The sequence below is a fragment of the Pteropus alecto genome, unplaced genomic scaffold (genome assembly GCF_000325575.1).
Source record: "Pteropus alecto unplaced genomic scaffold, ASM32557v1 scaffold45, whole genome shotgun sequence".
Lineage (NCBI taxonomy): Eukaryota > Metazoa > Chordata > Mammalia > Chiroptera > Pteropodidae > Pteropus > Pteropus alecto.
In genome coordinates, this window is record NW_006442491.1 from 37460093 (window position 1) to 37479251 (window position 19159).

General features: G+C 50.7%; 1 protein-coding gene across 3 annotated transcripts in view; it reads left to right on the forward strand.

Annotated features, from left to right (window-relative positions):
* The window catches only part of VAPB (VAMP associated protein B and C), a 48012-nt gene extending 34583 nt beyond the window's left edge, over positions 1 to 13429 (forward strand). For all 3 annotated transcript variants that reach the window (XM_025039729.1, XM_025039728.1, XM_025039730.1), the window contains exons 3-6: positions 3924 to 4027; positions 7363 to 7443; positions 9176 to 9352; positions 11974 to 13429. In XM_025039729.1, coding sequence (XP_024895497.1) covers positions 3924 to 4027; positions 7363 to 7443; positions 9176 to 9352; positions 11974 to 12132 — 521 coding nt within the window. In that variant the 3' untranslated portion in view covers positions 12133 to 13429. The remainder of the gene's footprint in view (positions 1 to 3923; positions 4028 to 7362; positions 7444 to 9175; positions 9353 to 11973) is intronic.
* The last annotated feature ends 5730 nt before the right edge of the window (positions 13430 to 19159 follow it).

Genomic DNA, 19159 nt, shown 5'->3' on the forward strand with positions numbered 1-19159 from the left:
AGAAAGCTAAAAAGGATTAATTTATTACATAATCACATTAATAAATCAGTTACATGCTAGCAATAACATTTTTAATGAAAAACATTTCAAAAAATGTACTAAGACTGGCATTGACACGTTTTGCCGTCTCTTCAACGTCTGGCTTCGTAGAAGACAAGCTGGACTTTCCACCTGCATTTGCATTTAGCCTGCTATAAGGTGGTGTTTTGTTTTGGTGAATGAATATGAAGGAAAACCACTTTACCACAGATATGTATTTGTAAAAGGGATGAGTATTTTAAATAGCTTTCCCAGACCATTATGGGCATTATTCTTTAACACTACACCAAAACTTGCCAAGTGGCACTTTCTTAAATCAGTACAGTGTGGAATCTGAAACCATGTCAGTGACGCGTGTGGGCTTCGTTTCACCAAATGCACTGGCCTCTCTCGCACTTGGAGTGCATTTTGTGGTATTGTTAGCTGAGTCTTGCAGGTCTCCCAAATGTTGACATATTTCTTTACATAATATCAAAAAATCACAGTTGTTGTTATTTCCACCGATCTCATCGGAAAAAGTCTTTAAGTCTTTGAGAAACTTTGAAGCTCTTGGTGACAGATATGTTTTCCAAGATTCTGAATTTTGCTTGAAAGCCTGGATTTTACGAGTTGCTTTCCTTGCACCGATAGACTTCATTCACTTTTGAGAAGACATCTGCCACACACCCGCCTCTCAATAACCGTAGTTTCTCTGTTGGTTGTTCTTTCAAGTTAATGGTGTTTCACGAGAAAGTGTCCCATTCAGCTCACAAGCCAAACAATTGCACAGTGCTTTTCCCAAGAGGGCAGAAATGCTTCATGTGTCCTTGCTGTTTTACGGTACAGTGCTAAGATGTGCTGTCACACGTTGAATTTAGTAAAATGATTCATTTTCATCGAGGACATTCTTAAGTGAACTTGGCCTTTGTAAAAAAGCAAACACTGAGAGGGTGGCAGAGACGCGGGCACTGCAGGGCCACACCTGCTCTGTGCTCGGGGGCGAGCGGTTTCCCTCCCCATAGCTCTCGTGTCAGCATTGCCGGATGGCAGCACAGGGTAAAAGGCATGCAGTGTCTTGGTATTATCATGACCGCAGTTTCGACTTAATGGATCACCTGATGGAGGTCCCTCGGGTTTGTGGGTGATGCTTTGAGAACCTGTGGTGTGGGTGGCTGACTCTGGAGGCAAAGCCAGTATGGAGCACGGACGGGCTCCATCATTTAATGTGCTGGCCTTGGGACCTGAGTGAGGCCACTTAGCCTTTCTAAGCCCTGCCTTCTCGTCTGGGAAATGAAGACATGGGCTTCTTTAATGGATTCTTTGAGGACCAAATGGGAGAACTAATGATATACGCGCCTTCTGTGGTACCTAGTGTGTCATAGGTGCTGGTAAAGGTCGTTTTGCTTTCCTTCTTGGGACGTTGGTTCTAGCCAAGCAGAGGTCTCTTGGCTTTTCTTTCTCACTTGCTCTGCTTCGAAGGGAGAGAAGACTGGGAAGGGAGCAGCAGAGCTTCCTAGGGCTGTTTACATGGGGAGATCTCAGGTCATCTGGACCCATTAGTTCTCTGTGTAGGACCCAGTGTAGTTTGAGCCAAAGACCCAACTCCTCTGAAAATTAGCAGTGTCTCGTTGCTTTCATCTTCTGGGCGTCTTCACAGGGCTCTTCACAGACAGTCCTGGTTCCACCGCAGAGCCCGCCAGGGTGGGGGACTCGGGGCCTTTCCCAGCCGGGAGAGCAGGGTCTCAAGGATGAGGCAGTCGTTGCACTGGAGCTGTGCCCTGCCGGAGGTCTCAGCGTAGTGTGGAATGAAGTTTGCTTCTTTCCCATGCTAAGGAATACTAGAGCATGGTTTCCTTACAGCCACGCAAAACCTGAAATTCTCAAAACCCAATTCACTTTAATTTTTAAAAATGAACATTAATCTGACAGTAGTTTGAAGAGTATGACCCAACTCGGAAAAGGGTTGGCAGTCCCTGTCTAAGAAAGATCGAGTGTGTGTGAAGACATCGGCTCCTTAGTTAATCACACGTCATCTTCCTTACTGCAGTCTGGGGGTTGGGGGGACACTGGGAATTTAGCTTTCAGAAGACGAGTTCGTGGCTTTGACCTACTGGTTGAGGTTAAGTGTCACGGCCAGGAGTGTCATGCTGTCCCGGCTGACTGGAGGAGAGAGCCCCTGCCAGCCTAGCAGTGCCCAAGGAAGACTTGTCTGCACTGCAGGCCCAGAGCTGCTTTTCCAGGAGAGAAGATGCCTTTACACCGGCAGGAATACATTCCTAGTGGAGCGGCCCTGTGTTTTCAGTGACCTTTTGTTCTCTCTGCTGATGGTCACACTTTGGATTTTGGGTACTTAGACTAAACATTCTTATTTTAGTAATCTTTATTGGTAGCTAGACTCTGTGCCCCGGATTTTAAAAAGGTTTGCACATTTATTAATTTCTTCCTTGCAAGGTCGTCTGTAGCTCAGCACTCAGATGGGTGACATGGGCACCAGAGCTGCCTGGGCAGCTGCGGACCCTGAAGCATTTAAGTCCGATGCACTGTAGAGTTTAATACTGTCGCTGTTCCCCAAATCAGAAGGATTCCTGCACTCCCCGGATGAGTGAGGGGTGTTTGTATTTCTAATCTCTGTCATGCGTGGTTCTGTAAGATGTGCGATGGTGGACTTGGGGTGCAGGATGTGAACCCATCTCACATTGGAGTGACCGATGTGGCAGAAGAGGCGCTGGGCTGCACTTGGCCCTTTGTCTTCCTAACATTGTGATCTTGAGCGAGTCACTTTACCTTGTGCTCCGGAGTCTTAGGACACGTGCCCTTTACCTGCTGCAGGGTTGGTTCATTGTGAGGCTTCAGAGCGGGGACCTGGGAAGCCCTAAGTGAGGTTCAAAGGCAGGAGGATGCTGAGGAGTGGCCAGAGGAAAGGCTGGACGCCCTGCAGCTGGCGAAGGACGGGGTCGGCTCCCCTCAGACCGCCTGCGTCTGCGAGCACGCTCCTCCGTGGCGTGACCTCTGCGCTTCAGCGTCTCGTCTGACAGTCGTCAGCAGCGTGGCATCCGCAGCAGCGCCTGCCCCCCGAGGGTTACCCGAGGTCATAAGTGGCCTCGAGCACAGAGCCAGGAAGCTGGGAGTCCACCTTGGCCTTGCCACGGCCACAGCCAGGGCCGCAGGAGGCTTCCCCATGCAGATGCGTCATGCTTCGGGAGACTGAGCTGGAGGGGCGGTGTGGCCAAAGCTTCGTAGCAGTGCCGTATTTTAAAGCAGCTGTCACCTAGCGGGTAGGTCCTGAGGAAGCCAGTCAGGGCTGGCAGGCGCTTCACTTGGTGCCAGAAGTGGGGTTCACCCAGGGGGGTCACTATGCGAGCTTCCTCTGGGTTCTTAGGGCGACAAAGGGGCTGTAAGCTGGTGGCATTTCTCCATGCTGTGAGTGTGCTGGTTGTGAAAATTGTATAACATTTTACTGACAGCATTGTATTTCAAGCATTACCTTGATCACCTTGGTGTGGGAAATGGGACAGAGACGCAGCAGCAGCTCCTGACACCCCTTGGGTTATCGCACTGTGGTTCCTGAAGAGCGGAGCAAGCGAGTGGCGTTGCTGCCCGGTTCTCCCATTCTGCACGGCCGGTGGGAGGCGCCCGCGTCACGGGGCAGCAGCGAGCGGAGGCCGAGGACTCCGAAGACCTGGGTCCCTGCTGGTTGACCTCGGGCAAGTCCCTTCACTTTCTCAGTTTGAGACCTGAAGAGTGGAGATGCTGGTCCCCTTGTCCCGCTCACTTCAGTGGGGCGTCGCGAGGCTCAGACAGAGAACCCTGCTTAGCTAATTGCCTTACGACCGAAATACGAATGTTAACACATGGCCGCTGGTAACCAAGCTCTGACCCTCCTAATGAAATATTTTCTTTCTCAGTGATGTTACAGCCTTTCGATTATGATCCCAATGAGAAAAGTAAACACAAGTTTATGGTTCTGTCTATGTTTGCGCCAACTGACACTTCTGATATGGAAGCAGTAGTAAGTACTGAATGCTTCTTATTTTTTTTCGGTAATTAAAAAAAATGATTAGGTACAGAATTGTGGGTGCATGCGTTTCAAAATGTGTCACATTTGTTATTAAAGGGGAATGATGTTTCCAAAAAGGTTTGACTTTCACTTTCTTTACGGTTTTTCTGAAACTTTGATTTTAACGTTTTATGTAACTTTCCAGAATACTGTCTTTTCGGACTCTTCTATCTCAGTTCGCTTCAGCAGTCCCTTGCTCTCACGGATTATATCTTGAATGGTTTGAGGTTCTTTTTACCCCCCATCCTGCATCCCACAGAAAGGGGTGCTGTTCCCTGTGGGGGACGTTTTTTACCACACCCTTCCTGTCCCCCAGACCAAGAGGGGTGTGAGAGTTGAATACTAAGTGTCCTTCAGCCCTTAAAAGGTTTTTTTTTTGGCTTGGTTGTGGTAAGCATGATTTTTTTTTCCTTTTTTTCTTTAGATTCTCTTTTATTTTTTTTCCTGCTTAAATACATGTTTAACTCTGTCTCTGATTTTGGTAAAATTAAGATGACTTCATTTTCATAAAATAAATAAGCGAAACCACATTATTGATTTTTCTGGAAAAAGATTATAGTGGAAGTTCCAAAGTGCGTTTTTTCCACGTTTGACTAAATCAGGAGGCGTCCCAGTGCCTTGAGTTGAATCACAATATATGGATCAACTCTGCAGTCCACAGTGCCAGCCGGGACAGATTGCCTGGTCCTCGCCGCGTGGCGGAGGAAGGCAGGAACGCCTCCGTGTTTGCATCCCTGTCCAGCTCGCTTGCCAGCCCAGGCCAAGAGACTGAAGTCATCCAAGGAATGCCTGCGAGTTTGAGTGCTGTCACTCATGCCGCGCTGTGGTTTTTTTCTGTCTGCGTTTTACACTGAGGTGTGTCGCACGCACAGCCCACCTCTGTGTCCCAGTGACCCCACACGGCCTTTTCTTTGAGTCTTGGAAAACTAGCCATTTTCATGGATGTTTAACTGTTTTGGGCCAGGAAATGAAGGGTAAGTCAGTTGTTTTGGGTTTGTGAGAGATCAGCAATAGTAAACCATCTTCCTTTTCACAAGAACAATTATTGAGGCATTTACTACTTTCCCTTTTATTTCCTAGAACACGATGTGTCATTATTCCATTTTATTTTTATTTTTATTTTTTTCCCTTTCATTTTAAATTTGTGTGATCGAGGAAATGTATGGCACACACAGACGTGGCATATCGAAGCACGTGCCCCGTTTGGCTTCTGCATGGCTTATGGAGAGAGCATGGGCTTGGGGGTCTTGGGTGTGGAGCTGAGTTCTGCCTTTTACTAAGGTTGTGGCCTTGGACAGTTTTCACTAACTCTCGAGGATTTGGTCACCTGTAAAAAGAAGATAAAAACCCGATCCGCACAGAGGTGTGGGATGAAATGTGCTCAGTGAGGAGCACCTAGCACAGTGCCTGGGTCGCTCTGAGTGCTCCCATGGGCCGTGCACTCTGTGCGTGACGGCCAGCCTCACTTCCTTTTGTGATAATTTTCATAACAGTTTAAAATTTTCATATATAATGTACATTGTAGAATTTTTGGAAATATAAAAATGAGTAAAAATAAAGCTAAAAGTTATCTGTAAGTTGTTTGTACTTGACCTAACCAAGTTAATGAATGAGCACCTTGAGCTTATTTAATGAAAAAATTTTTTTAAATTTTGATATAAAGTTGAAAAAAATCGTACAGCGATCACTTATATAATCTTTACCTAGATGCATCATTTAGCATTTTGCCACAATCTGCTCCATATCTGTCACAAACCTTTTTTACTGAACCACATCGCCGTGAGATACAGACTTCATGACACGCCCCCTAAATCTTTCAGAACGAGCACAGTCTCTCATGTAGCCTCAGCCCCATTCTCGCAGCCGAGGGAATGAACACTAATTTAATATTCCCTAACAGAAAAAGCCATGTGCGGAGTTTTCCAGTTGTTCATAAAATGGCCTTTGGTTCTTATTCTGGGAGAATACCTTCGACTTTTTTTTTTGTTTTCATGACTTGGACTGTTTTAGAGTCCAGGCCAGTTGACTTGTTAAATGTCCCACATTCTAGACATCCAGTTTTTTTCCTCGTGATTAAATTCAGATTCAGTGTTTTTTTTGGCAAGGACATTCCATAGGTGATGTCATATGTGCATCATATCAGAAGACATTTAATGCTGGTTGTTTTCTGTTGGTGACACTGAGTTTGATTACTTAGGATGGTGACTGCCAGCTGTCTCGCGTATCGAGGCACATTTGCCCCTTGCGGTTAATAGGTAATCTGTGATCATCTTGAGTACATCGAGTACTCGGAGACCACGTGAACATCCCGCTCGCCAGCCAGCGTTCACCCAGTGGTTTTAGCAACCAGCGATGATCCTTGCCCGATGCACTTCTGACCCTCGCACGCAGGCACACGTACACTCAGGAGTGTGTGGAGGAGCAGACTTCAAATGCTGTTGGTAGCTTCTCCACCTAATGTTCTGTAGCTTTTCCCCATGTCATGAAATGCTCTTGGTATCACTGAATGGCATGTGGTTCTGTTGGCTGGATCTGCCGTGATCCGGTCCTCTGTTGGATGTATTTGATGTTTCCCATTTTTGGCTCTTAGTACCTGTGTTGCTCTAGCTGCCTCCTGCATGGTCCTGGGGTGCGGGTAGGGCACATGTTCCTGTCCTATGTTGTAACCTTCCTGCTGTGCTGGCCTGCAGTTCTCAGAACACCTTGAATCCCCAGCCTCCACTGCCAAAAGGAGGGGCACACCAGGAGTGCATCCCCCCAGAACATGGAGTTAGCCAGGAGGCTGCCCGCAGCAGCAGACGGGCAGTGGGGGCGGCCACCGGGAAGGGCTGCGAGTCCTGTGCTCGTTGGTAGCGAGACCACGCCCAGGGCGCATGGCCGACTCTCCCTGCGGGGGGTGTGCCCAGAAGCATGGGTTTACGTTTTTAAAGGGAGCCGGAGCTACCTCCGACCGTCCAGATGGAACTTGGAAGGGCCCTCGTTCAGCGGTGGTCCTCGCTGTCACTGTTGCGTGCATCCCGCAGACTGGCGGCAGCAGGAGCACGGGCTGGCGTTGAGTCAGGCAGCAAGACCGGGGTTTGCGAAATGTAATAAATATTCAGGAACGCTGGTGTGTTTAATCTTGTCATGTTGAAAATATTGAAATCTCAGCAGACTTAAGTTCTTTATTTGATATACATCAGGGCTTTCTCATTAAGGCTATTTTTCTGAAATTGTCAGCTATAGGCAGAAAATTATTCTTCTGGCAGCTTTATAATATCCTGATTATTAAATTTAAATTGTTTTAGTGGAAGGAGGCAAAACCGGAAGACCTTATGGATTCAAAACTTAGATGTGTGTTTGAATTGCCAGCAGAAAATGATAAACCAGTAAGTATGCTTATAGTTAACAATAATTGAATGTTGCAAGCTGATACTTATTTGCATACCATCCCCTGCAAAACCAAGATTTAAGTTGGCAAATTATTTTCCTCCTTCTGATGTACAAAGAGAAAAATAAGCTGAAGTCAACAAATAAGTGTGCCATTATGAAGTCAGCCTGTGAAAAGCTGCAGACAGACAACTCGTGAAATAACTCGTCCCCCTGCAGAGGGCAGCCTGCCGCCCTGGGAGGGTTGGGGTCCCGAAGGGCGCCTTTGCCCTGTCAGCGGGGCGAGCCTCGAGCAGGGCGTAATTGGTCATTTATCGTGGTGCTCGGCAGGGCAGGTCGGTGGTAAGCGACAGGTCGGTGGTAAGCGTGCAGGTCCTGCTCTTTTACAAAGTGCTGCCGGCGGTTTTCCTTCTGCCCTCGGTCAGCAGCGCCTGTGCCGCCTACTCCCACCTCCCCCTTTGGTCACAGCCCGCGCTTACAGTAGCGTTTCTGCATCCGGGCCCATGCCCTGCTGGGGGCTGTCCCACGCCTTGTATGATGCCTGGCCTCACCCGCTGGAGACTGGTGGCGCCCCCTGCTGTGACAACCAAAACCGTCTCCGGACATGGCTAGTCATGGCCCCTGTCAAGAGTCACCTGCTATGCTGCCACCTGAGGGCGGGGGGCGGGGCGGGGTGAGGAAGTAACTTCCTCCGAGCTAGCTGCTCCCTCTTCTGCACGTAAAGCCCAGGGGCCAGCCCGTCATGGCCTCACTTGTGACAGAAGACTGTATCTGAAATGCCAGTGCGGACCTTCCTTCAGCCTGGTTGGAAACTCACATTGCACTGAAGATACAGTGCGGGCCGCAGGCGGCATGCTAACTGGCTGGGCCGTTTGCAGTGGGGCTGGGAGGTCACTGCGCTGCGGACATGGGCTGTGGTTTACGGCACTGTCCCTGTGTGTCAGGACTGCTTAGTCTCGTCCCTCCGCTCAGGGACAGTGCCAGCACTCCCCTGGCTCCCCGCGGTGGGACTTGCTTCGTGGGCGGGGCCTGGCCTTTCGGGCCTCACCCTCCTCATCTGGAGGACAGAGGGCAGAGCCAGAAGAGCGGCTGAGCCGTGAGCCCTGCGGCACTCCCGAGGGCCTGAGGGCCTGCACGGCCACCCCGTGCTGACTGTGTCCAGCCCGTCCCAGGCGGTGTCACAGCACAGAAACACGTCCTCGCAGCAGAAGTTGGGGGGCGTGGTGGAGCTTCCCCAGACCAAAACATCGCAGACGCTGAGCTTGTCTCACCTTCAGCCCAGCTTCAAAGCTCTAAATGGGTGAAATAAATCACCCCCTGGGTCCTCACAGGTCTCCTGCCCCTGCCCAGCCAGTGTGTGGGGGGTGGGGAGCTGAGGTCTTCGTGGCGACCGTAATTTGTGGCTAATAATTCCTGAGCTTCCACAGTTACAGTATGCTAATTTTGCTCGGCAGGAATTTGGTAGTACAATGTGCAAGCCCTTTTCTCTTTCTTTGAAGTATTAGTATCAGCCCAACTTCATTATTTGCCCTCATCCATAATTTCTGGGGCCCAGTTGCTTTAGATTATTAAGATACGAGATAAAGTGATCCATTTAAAAAACAAATGACGTATTACAGTGTGGTCGAAATGCTACCACGTGTAGTGTGTCCGGCGAACTACTTTACTTTGCATAAAAAGTCCTTTATTACAGAGTTGGTGACACTTGGGCTTTCATTTATTTCTGAACAGCATGATGTAGAAATAAATAAAATTATATCCACAACTGCATCAAAGACAGAAACACCAACGATGTCTAAGTCTCTGAGCTCTTCTTTGGACGATGCCGAAATTAAGAAGGTGATGGAGGAGTGTCAGAGGCTGCAGAGCGAAGTGCAGAGGCTGCGGGAGGAGAGCAAGCAGCTCAAGGTAACGGCCTCGGTTCCCATGGCCCGCGGAGGGCACAGGCTCCCCTGGGGTCCGGGCGGGGAACTTGATGAGCCCCGAATCTGTAGAGTTGCTTCAAACGTGTGCATTTTTCTCCCAGGGAGAAATGGCATAGCTTTCAGCAGGTTCTCACAAGGGTCCTTGAACACCCCCAGCCCCCGGTCAACAACCTGTGTCCCTTGAGCCGGTTTCTCAACTCTTTACAGTCTTGTCCCCATTTTAAAAACACACACAAACAAAAAACCCCATCCTCCATTAATTTTAATAGACTTGAGACTAAAAGCAGCGGTGGTTATCCGAAATCCACATTTTCAAAGCCCCGCTCCATCCCTGCTGGTTGAGAATCTTTCTTTAGAGGGTAAATGCTGACCTGTACTGTTTTAACACAGGGGTAATTCTGACTTCCGAAGTTCCTAAGCAGGTGTGGGCAGAGGGTTCTCCTCAGACTGTGGACGTGTTAGAGGGTGGAGGTGGGGAGTCGCCAGGTGTGGGGGGGCTGCGGAAGGAGAGACCGGAGGGGTCTCCAGTGAGCAGGCCAGTGGCGCAGGGAGGCGGAGAGGAGGCCTGTGGTGCTGTGGAATCCCCAGTCAGACTTGAGCTAGCGCCGAATCGGTTGGTCACAGCATCTCCTGAACGTCCTTTCGCGAGGCACGTCTAAGGCGCCCTCCAGCTTTAAGCGCACATCTGCTTCAAACACGATATTGAAGAGAACGTGTCTGATCCTCTGATCGTAGAAACTTTTGTCGCAGCTTAAATCGAGGCTGATCTGTTCTCTGCATCTTGACCATGCCACCCAACCGTATAATAAATAGGTTTTCTCTCTCTGGCCGGCATCTCACCAGGTGCACGTGGTGAGTTCGTTTCGGCAGACCGTTCCATCTTTCATGCTCACGGCGTGGTCGTGTTGGGGAGCCGACTGGGAGGTGGCATCGTCTTTCTCACCGTCTTCATTTGCCTCATTCAGTAACTTCTTTCAGTAGGGAGTAAATTATGAAGCTGACACTTTACTTTTTGGCTAAAAATCTAAGAGATGCCTAAAGCTTCTTCTTGAGTGTATTTCTTTTCAGAAACAGAGTTCTGTGCCGTTTAAAGTGATAAATAGGTAGAAATAGCTTCTATATAAACCCAATAAAATAAATGCTGTATTTTGCTGTGCCCATTTTTTTTTGAAGTTAATCGAATAACACTAGTCATTTATCACTGTGCAGCAATATTGGCCATGCCCCATGAGCAGAATATCTTTAAAATATTATCAGACCAATCTTGACACTGGAAGATTCTTTATCCTGCCAAATACCGATTTCTTGTTTTGTGTCGTTTCATCGCTTTGCTTGGCCAGCACGTTTCCTGAGGCCCTGCCGCACACCCGCAGCGTGGGCGCAGATGCAGCAGCCCTGCCCTTGAGGAGCCTCGCTGACAGGGGCTGCAGGGGGGCGGGACACACCAACAGGGAGAGGTCCCGCAGAGGCGGCCACAAGTCCCGTGGAGCGTCTGCCTGCTGTCCCCAGGCCCTCCTAGGCTGGGGCGGACTGAAGGGCTCGGCGGAGAAGGAGAGGAAGTGCGGCTGGCGGGGGTTAGGGGCTGAGTAGGGGCTCAGCAGCCCCTACCCAGAGGCCGAGCGCCAGGTGTGGGCCCGGACAGGACAGTGAGCGGCACAGCCTGTTCCGGTGGAGCAGAGACGGAGGCGGTTCCCGTCCCTTACACGGCTGTGCCCTTGGGGGGGACATGTTGGAAAAAGAATGTTGCTCCTGTGGTGGGACATCCGTGTATTAAGTAGAAAATATTTGAGATTTATGTGTCAAGTTCAGCCACATTTTAATATTTCAAATGTCATCTTTGAATATTGAAAATCCAGCCGTCTACATGTAACTTGTCAAATAACCAAGTATGTACAGAGCTCCGCGTTTGAAAGCTCCCAGGCCCCCCACTTCTCAGTTTGGTGAATTTTGTATTCATGCCTCGGGAGATGCCCATCATTTCACAAATGTGGCGACTTGGTTAGGGAAGCCTGTTCCCTGGGGCGAGGGGGACAGAGGGGCAGCCAGGAGGCGTGGGCAGAACGGTAGGTGGGCCGGGCCGCACCCCAGAGCCTTCCTTGCCTCATGGGGAACCAGGGAGTGCCCCGCTCACATCCGTGCTATGAAATGGTAACTAGCAGCATCGTCTAGGATGGATGGAAGAGAAGAGGGACTTCTGGCAATACATTTTTTTTTTTAATTTTTGTTTTTTGACCAGAGTTGACATTCACTGTTATTTCATATTAGTTACATAGTGTTCGAATTCATATAATTTATGAAGTGACCACCCCCCCCCCGATTAGCCTGGGCCCCACCCGCCACCACGTGCAGCCGTCACAGCATTGACGGTCGTCCCTCCGCTGCACTTCACGTCGTGGGGGCCGTTTTCTCACTGCCAGTGCGCACTCCGCAGTCCTGGCAGTGTCTCTTAGTGGCCGAGGCCAGTCCCCTCAGAGGCTTCCAGATGAGGAAGTCGGACTGTATCGGAGGCCTGAGCCTGAGTATGAAAGCCCAGCCGCCACGCGGGGCCGCGGACCCCCTGCTGGGGCGTTGGGCTGCCTTTGACTTGTGCACTTGCTCCCGTAGGAGGACGCTGGGCTTCGGAGGAGGAGGACGGCGCAGAGCAGCAGCCCCGGCCCCGCAGTGGCCATGGCCGGCAAGGAGGACGGCCCCAGCACCCGGCTTCTCGCCCTGGTGGTCCTGTTCTTCATCGTCGGCGTCATCGTGGGGAAGGTCGCCTTGTAAGAGGCCGCAGGCGAAGGGCGGCCGGTCGGATGGACGGGTCCGCCATGTCGTGGGATCTAAATTTATCATAGCCGTGTATGAAAAGAAATCAGTGTATGATGACATCTCACAGGTCTTGCCTTTAAATTGCCCCTCCCTGTGCGTGCGCGCGCGTGCGTGTGCGCACCTGCTCACACACAAATATAACATAATGTAACAATCTCTTAGAAAGTTAAAAATGTATAGCGAATGATTGGGGGAAAAGAATGATCTCTATTAATGACAAGGGAAATCATGATTAAGTGACAATGCCATGTTGTCAATGTCATTTTAAACGTTTGTAGCCTCGGTACATGTTGCTGGATTACCTCTCTTAAAACACGACCCTCTGCCTTGCCTGTGGTGCTGGCCCTCGGGGAGCTGGGGCCCAGCGGTGGGGGGTGCTGTCACCTCCCACAGTGGTCCCCGTGCTGCCGCTCACTCCCCAGGCCACTTCTCCATGCTCGGCCCGGGCCGTCTGTCCCTTGGGACCGACGAGCAGAGTCAGAAGCCAAAAAGAACCGTCCCGTGGCAGCGTCCGGCGTGCTCGTCAGGAGCGGGAGGCCTATGACTGACCCAGCACTTTGGAAGTGAAGTCGATGCTTTGTTCTCTTAAAGGGACCAAGCTAAATCGCCGTTGGTTCACGTAGTGAGATTGAACTGTTACTCAGAGATGTCGAATGCACATTTAACTTATTTAATGTATTTCATCTCATGTTTTCTTATTGTCACAAGGTTATAATTAATGCCGTGGCCTAAGAATCACCCGTGCTGCCTAATGCCGGTGGGTGAAGCAGGCGTCGCTGCTGGAGGGCCGTGGGCCCCTCCGTGGCTGGGGAGGTGTGGCTGATCTGGATGGTGGGGAACAGCTGCCGGGAAGTGTTTTCCTGTGTAAATAGATGACAGCTACCGTAGGGAGGGCAGTTTTCAGTAGTGACAGTCAGCTCTTTTTAGCGGGGGAGAGTAGCTGGTCTTCCACATTCTTTCCCCGCCCGCCCTCAGCCACCATGCACACTCCCAGCACACGCGCCCCGAGTCTGGTCCCGGCCTTGCCCGTGAGGCCCTCGCCGGGGGTCAGGGTGAGCGAGGCGGGTGGCAGAGTGGCGAGGGGAGAGGGAACCAGCTGGCTGGGTGGGGGGCGGAGGGAGACTCCAGACGCTCCATCCAGCAGTAACGGAGTTCGACTGTGGGTTAATTTTATGACGTGAAAGACCAATCCAATTGTTTGACTATGTAGCATCTTAAAAAGAAAAAAAATAAAGCCCCAAAATTAAGAGTTCCTTTGTCATTTTCTCACATTTGCTATATGGGGGGAATTGTTATTTTTGTCATCATCATCGTTTTGTCACAGGATGGTCGATTTTACGGCGCGCCCTGTCACCGACAACATGCATGTGTGTTTAATCACTTCGATACGCAGCTTCAGCCGAGAGCATGGAAATGAAACTGCTGAGCACCCTGAGCGGCAGCCGCCCCTGCGCTTCCAATCCCTGGCCCCTCCGTCCACGCACAGGCCTTTCCCGTGCCGGGCCACGCAGGCAGGACGAGCGTGAGGCAGGCCGAGCGCGGCTCCACTGTGGGGCGGGTTTTGAGAGACAAATTTATCGCAAGGAGTCAGTTCTTAGAAGCCTCCCACGCTGCGCCACATTTCCCCTGAGCCTGGCGGGGGCAGTGTGGCCTGCAGGTGTGGCTCTGGTGATCCCGGCATAGCCAGGGGCCGGGAGGTGAAGCCTGCTGGCCTTAGTCGCTTCCTGTCTTCGCGGAGAGTGCACATCTGAGCACTCGTGGGCGTGCTGGCGGGGCTGGTGCTCGGCCGCACGCCCCTCGCTCACATCGCACCGAGCCTGCAGATGCGCAGGCTGCCCAGGTGTAAACGAGTCTCCAGTAGTTGCCAGGTAGCTCCAGGTACCGAGGAAAAGGAGCGAAAGGGCAGCTGAGAGGTGTGCGCCCTCTGCCGCTGACCGCTGACCGTCCATGTCCATGCGCGGACGGCTCGTCCAGGCACAGGAGCTGCAAAGCACTGACCTTTCTAGAGCGCCCGGTGGTTAGGAGGGCTGCACAGTCCCGCTTCCCTAGAGCAGGGTCCGCGAGCCGCGAGGACAGGGCCATGGCCACGTGTTCCGAGAAAGCTTCCTTCGTGAAAAAGCTGCTGGGATTTGGCCCGAGAGGCTGGAGTTGGCCGGTGCCTGCGCTAGAGCGAAGCCCAGCCGCCCCTGCTTGCATCTTTGAACCTGATCTACTGTCCTGAGCACAGCCGGGAGCCGCTTTCCAGCTTCTCAGAGGGCGTGGGCCTTTGTTTGCAGCTAAAAATCAAAATTCAGAATCCAAAATTGTCTTCTTCCTAACTAAACATCCTGTGAAATCTCTTCCCTCTCAGGGGTCAGGACTTGGTGAACACGTTAGTTCGTGGCTGTTTGACAGAGTGGCAGAAGGGAACTCCCCAGGGAGGGGAGGTGGACCATGGCCGGACAGTGGGATGTTCTGTCGGTCAGCCAGGTCAGTGAGGGATGTGTCAGGAGCGGCTGTGTGTAGAGCAGGCGTCACGAAGCTTCAGGGGTACTCAGAGTGTCACGGACACTCAAGGTCTCGAACCTGGAGGAGCACGTGCGTTCTGGGGGCTTTTCTGGAGGGACTGAAGAGGGGAAAATGAGTAAGGCCACGAGGTGGTACGCATCCTGCCGCGTGCTCCCTCTGTCCTGCGTGGCATCACGGGTAAATGCACAGGGCGAGCGAGGCTGGAGCTGGTTAGGGCGCCGGCCGCGTCCCCGCCGCCTCGGGCACTGGCTCCCGGGTGCCTTTGAGAGTGGTGCCCTTGCATAAGAGATGGCCCCTCCACCTCGCAGATGCCGCGATGCGGGCAGTCCAGAGGCCAGTCCATGTGTACTGGTTGAGTTTTTAAATGGATGGTTTAAGCTCCCTCGCATGACACAATGCCTCTTAGAGACGGCAAGCAGGCTGTGTTATTTGTAGGTGTGAGGACCTCGCTTTAATTTTTTTCTCCTACTTTGCATGTTTTCCCTCTCTACTTTTCTAAATTGCTGGCCCCAGCAGCGATAAATACGGATAAGATCAAAATTGGTTTTTACCAGTGGACAGTTTATGCCTAGAGAGACAGCTTATACCTACATGACACAGAAGTGGGGAAATGAGGCATCTCCAGTGACCCGTGAGAACCCAAACGCTTTCAGACGAATCCCAGGAACAGAATTGCTATCGAAAGCTATCGGTGCTGGACTCGTGGGCTGTGTGGAGTCAGATACAGCTGAATGCAGATACAGCTCAGAGCTAAATGGCTTCTCAGATTAATCTGAAAACAAGCTCTGTGTGTGTGCGTAACATGGACCATATGTAAGGACACATTTTTCAAATGGGCCTATGTTTTTTGCACACACGTATCTTTATATTTGCAAACTCAGAATCCGTGCCAAAATATAATGCCATTTGTCATATTTAATTCCTTCACTAAAAGAACTGGGCCATTTACAAGTTTTCGATTCTGGTTTGTTTGTGAAATCCTTGGTTTGGAAGAGAAAAGTAAGGAGAGAGATGGGACTTGGGCCGCAGAGTCACCTCAAATGCTCGAATACCAGCCTCCGCGACGCTTGGGTGAAGGGGTGGCCCCTTCCCCTGCCGGCCGTGGTGGTTCGCTGAGGGGCGCCTCGCTGCGGCCGCGGGTCCCGGAGTGGCTTCCCTGGCCCCTCGCTGTTGAGCCCACCGGGCTAGAAGAGGAAGAGCTAAGCAAGACTGGACCGGTCACTAGTCAGCTCTGAGGGGTCCCACCCCAGTGAGCTGGGCTGTGGTCACTGGCGCTGGAAGTGGGCGCTTCAAAAGCCCAGCAGACGTAGTCGGGCCTGCACGGTCCCCTGAGGAGTAGCAGGGCGGCTCTGGCCCACGTCACCCAGATCCAGTCAGGCCCATGGGGACCCCACTTGCAGTGGAACCCGCAGACTTCCTGCCTGATTGCTTTTTAAAACCCTCAGGGCTGCTGTGATAGGAACCTTTTAGAAAAGGTTGCGGTTGTCCCAGAGCTGTCCCTCCCCCGTGCGTTTCCAGTGCGTTCGCTCGGGGAGCTTGGTCTTCACGCCGACTGCGGCCGAGGGCAGAGGGCTGTGTTTTGCACGTGAGCAAATGAAGCCTCTGGGAGGCTCAGTTGGGCAACTTTTGAGAACCTCTCGTCTGGAAGGAAACCAGTCCCCGTGAAGCCCGCCACAAGGGCCTGGGTCACTAACTATGACCCTTTCAGCAGCAGAAACCACTCAGGTGACAGTGAGAAAGCCAAGGTGAACTAACTGCTTACTGACCAAGCTACACAGGTGTGTTTGCCGGCCCCATACCTTACGCAGTTTAAGTGGCCGGAATCAGGACTCTCATTCAGATGCTCCTCCTCCTTCCTGAGACAACACACTTGCGACGCTGACGAAGTGTACATTTTCCATCTGCCTGTTGCCTCGGGTCCCTGCCTGCTGGGTTTGGGGCTCCCAGCCTGCCTGAGCGGTGAGTGCTTGCTGCAGAGGCCTTATGTAACTTGTGAATTACAGGTGCAGCCAGGGCCGGTCATTAGAATGGGCGTCACAGAGGTGGCCTGCCGAGGCTTAGAAATAGCCGAGCTTCTGGCCTTGGCCCTGTTGCCGAATTAGGTTGCATTCCTCAAGGAAATGATCGAAGGGACCGGGGAATAGCAGACCCAGATCAGGAGGCTCTGCCGAGCGGCATACTGAGAAGACTGTGAACGCGGATGTCCAGTGAGACTCACAACGCTTTAACTCACCCAGCCCCTTGGCCACACACTTAGCACACCAGGCTCAGCCTCCAAGAACATGATTTGGGGTGCATGAGGCCGCCCACCCCCAGACCTTCCCTTTGAGGGGTGTTTTTAGCTCTTTCTATGCCGCTGACAAGGGTTCGTTTTAATTATTTTAATCATCCCAGGGGTATTTTGAACAATTCAGTAGAAGATGTGAACATACACGAACAGTCATGCATCGTAGCTGAGGGGAATGGTGCAGGCGGGTGAGAGGTTGTCTCGATTAATATAATTCCTTCAGATTTTCTTCTCAATGGAATTCGTTAGAGAACGTCAGCATCGGATCTGTAGAAAAGGAAAAAAACGCTGGCGACAAAAACATAACTATTATCTAACTTGCCGTAAATATTTGCAATTATGATGCGTTGGAATGCTGCCACGTTATGGATTGCTTTGACTAAAAGGTGTCAGTTGAATAAAACAGTACTGCGGGATGATCGTTTTCTGCTGCTAGATAAATGCTCACGTTTATTTTTAAACCAGGAAACATCGGTCCTGTGACAATGCCCTATTACAATCACTTGGTTATGCCACAGGGTGGATGTGTATTAATCATTGGCTCATGGGTGTGTGTGCAGTGCTGATGCCCGCTCGCTGTCCCGAGAACCCACTTGCCTTCTGATGAGCGGCCAGAGCCCGGCCCGAGAGCCCAGTCTCCCTGGCACCCAGAGCCGGGTCTGGCAGCAGCAGAACAGGTGCCCGTTTTGGGTTTTCCGTCAGTAAACAACTAGGGGCGACAGATCAGATATCTTAACACGATTTCATTAAGGCTTAGTGCTAACAAGGAAGCCTCGCCTTTTGTGATCGAAACGGATGACAAATTAGCGTGCTTGTTCCTCACACTGACTTGATGTTTTCACGCCTTTCCGCATAACACCAAAAGGTCTGGTTCTTTTTTTGAACTGTTTATCTGTGTTCCTATCTTTCGGAGTTTAGAAGCAAACTAAATTCAGCTGTTACCCTCTAGCGCAGCATTCATTTAAAAATAAATGTATTTTCTATTGACGCTTTTACTTGGAGTCAGAGGTCAGAATTTATTGTCTGTAATCCTGAGACCATGTATACAAGAACTGCTTCTTGCTTTTCATTATTCACTCACCCATTTAGCCAGCATTTACCAGTTGCCCTTGTCTGAGTTACATACTGTCTGAGATGCTGAGAGATTAATCCACGGGAGGGATTGTGTTTCTGTGGTTTTCCTTCGTAAGCAGAAAGGTGATTCACACTTACACGGAGAGAGAAAAATGCAAAATAGATTTGGCTCTCGTTTCTGTTGCCAGCGTTTCCTTTTCAGAGACAATTTATAAAATGACTGCCATTTGGAACTTCCTGTAAGAAATGCAAAACGATCAATTTAAATGTTTCCTTCACCTCCTCGCTCCTCTTTGAGTAAAGAAGTCGTTTTAGTAACGTGTGCTGTTCCTACCCCGCTTTACGTCTTTCTTTCTGTCTTGAAAAAGATCTCTGCGGTGTGTTTTTACTCCGACTTCGGTGTACGTTAACATTTTGAGAACGGAGTATTTTAAGAGATGCCTTAGAATGCTTCAGTTTGCATCATTTTTCTTTGACGTGTTTTAAGTTGCATTTCCTGTTTCGACATGGAATTCACATAAAAAGTGTGCGCAGGAGAGAGTTCTTCACCGCTGTGCATTCTGGTTGTCTGATATGTAAGCAGTTCATGGTTTTATGGCTGACTACACTTCCCGGAGGGAGGGAGATGTGTTTCTGCAGCGTCCAGCTCGAAAGAGACATTCACAGCATGTTCTCACACGTCCGTATCAGCCTGACGAAACCTGACCTGCCCAGGCATAAACTTTTGTACTAGCTGCCTCCGTATTATGTTCAATAAATTCTGTGTTCTCAATGTATTTAAAGGATGCTTCAGTGTAAAATTATTTTGAATGGATGGTTAAGAGCATTTAGATACGCTTTAGAGAATGTGCTAGAGCCAGCCCATCCCTCTAATTTCACTGCTGCTTAGGGACATAAAATTGCTTTAAATGAAAAATCATGGATATCTTGTGCCAGAAAACGGACGTAAGGGATGACTTAGGTCAGCTTCCTTATTTTGCTGGTGGGAAACTTCTGCCCGGAGAGTCCTGGCCGTGGGGCCAGGCCTGCATCCCTAGCTTTCCCTTTGGGGGAGGCACGTGTCATTGTTCTGCAGGGTCCTCACTGCTGTCTGTTTGCTTCTAATGCTGCAAG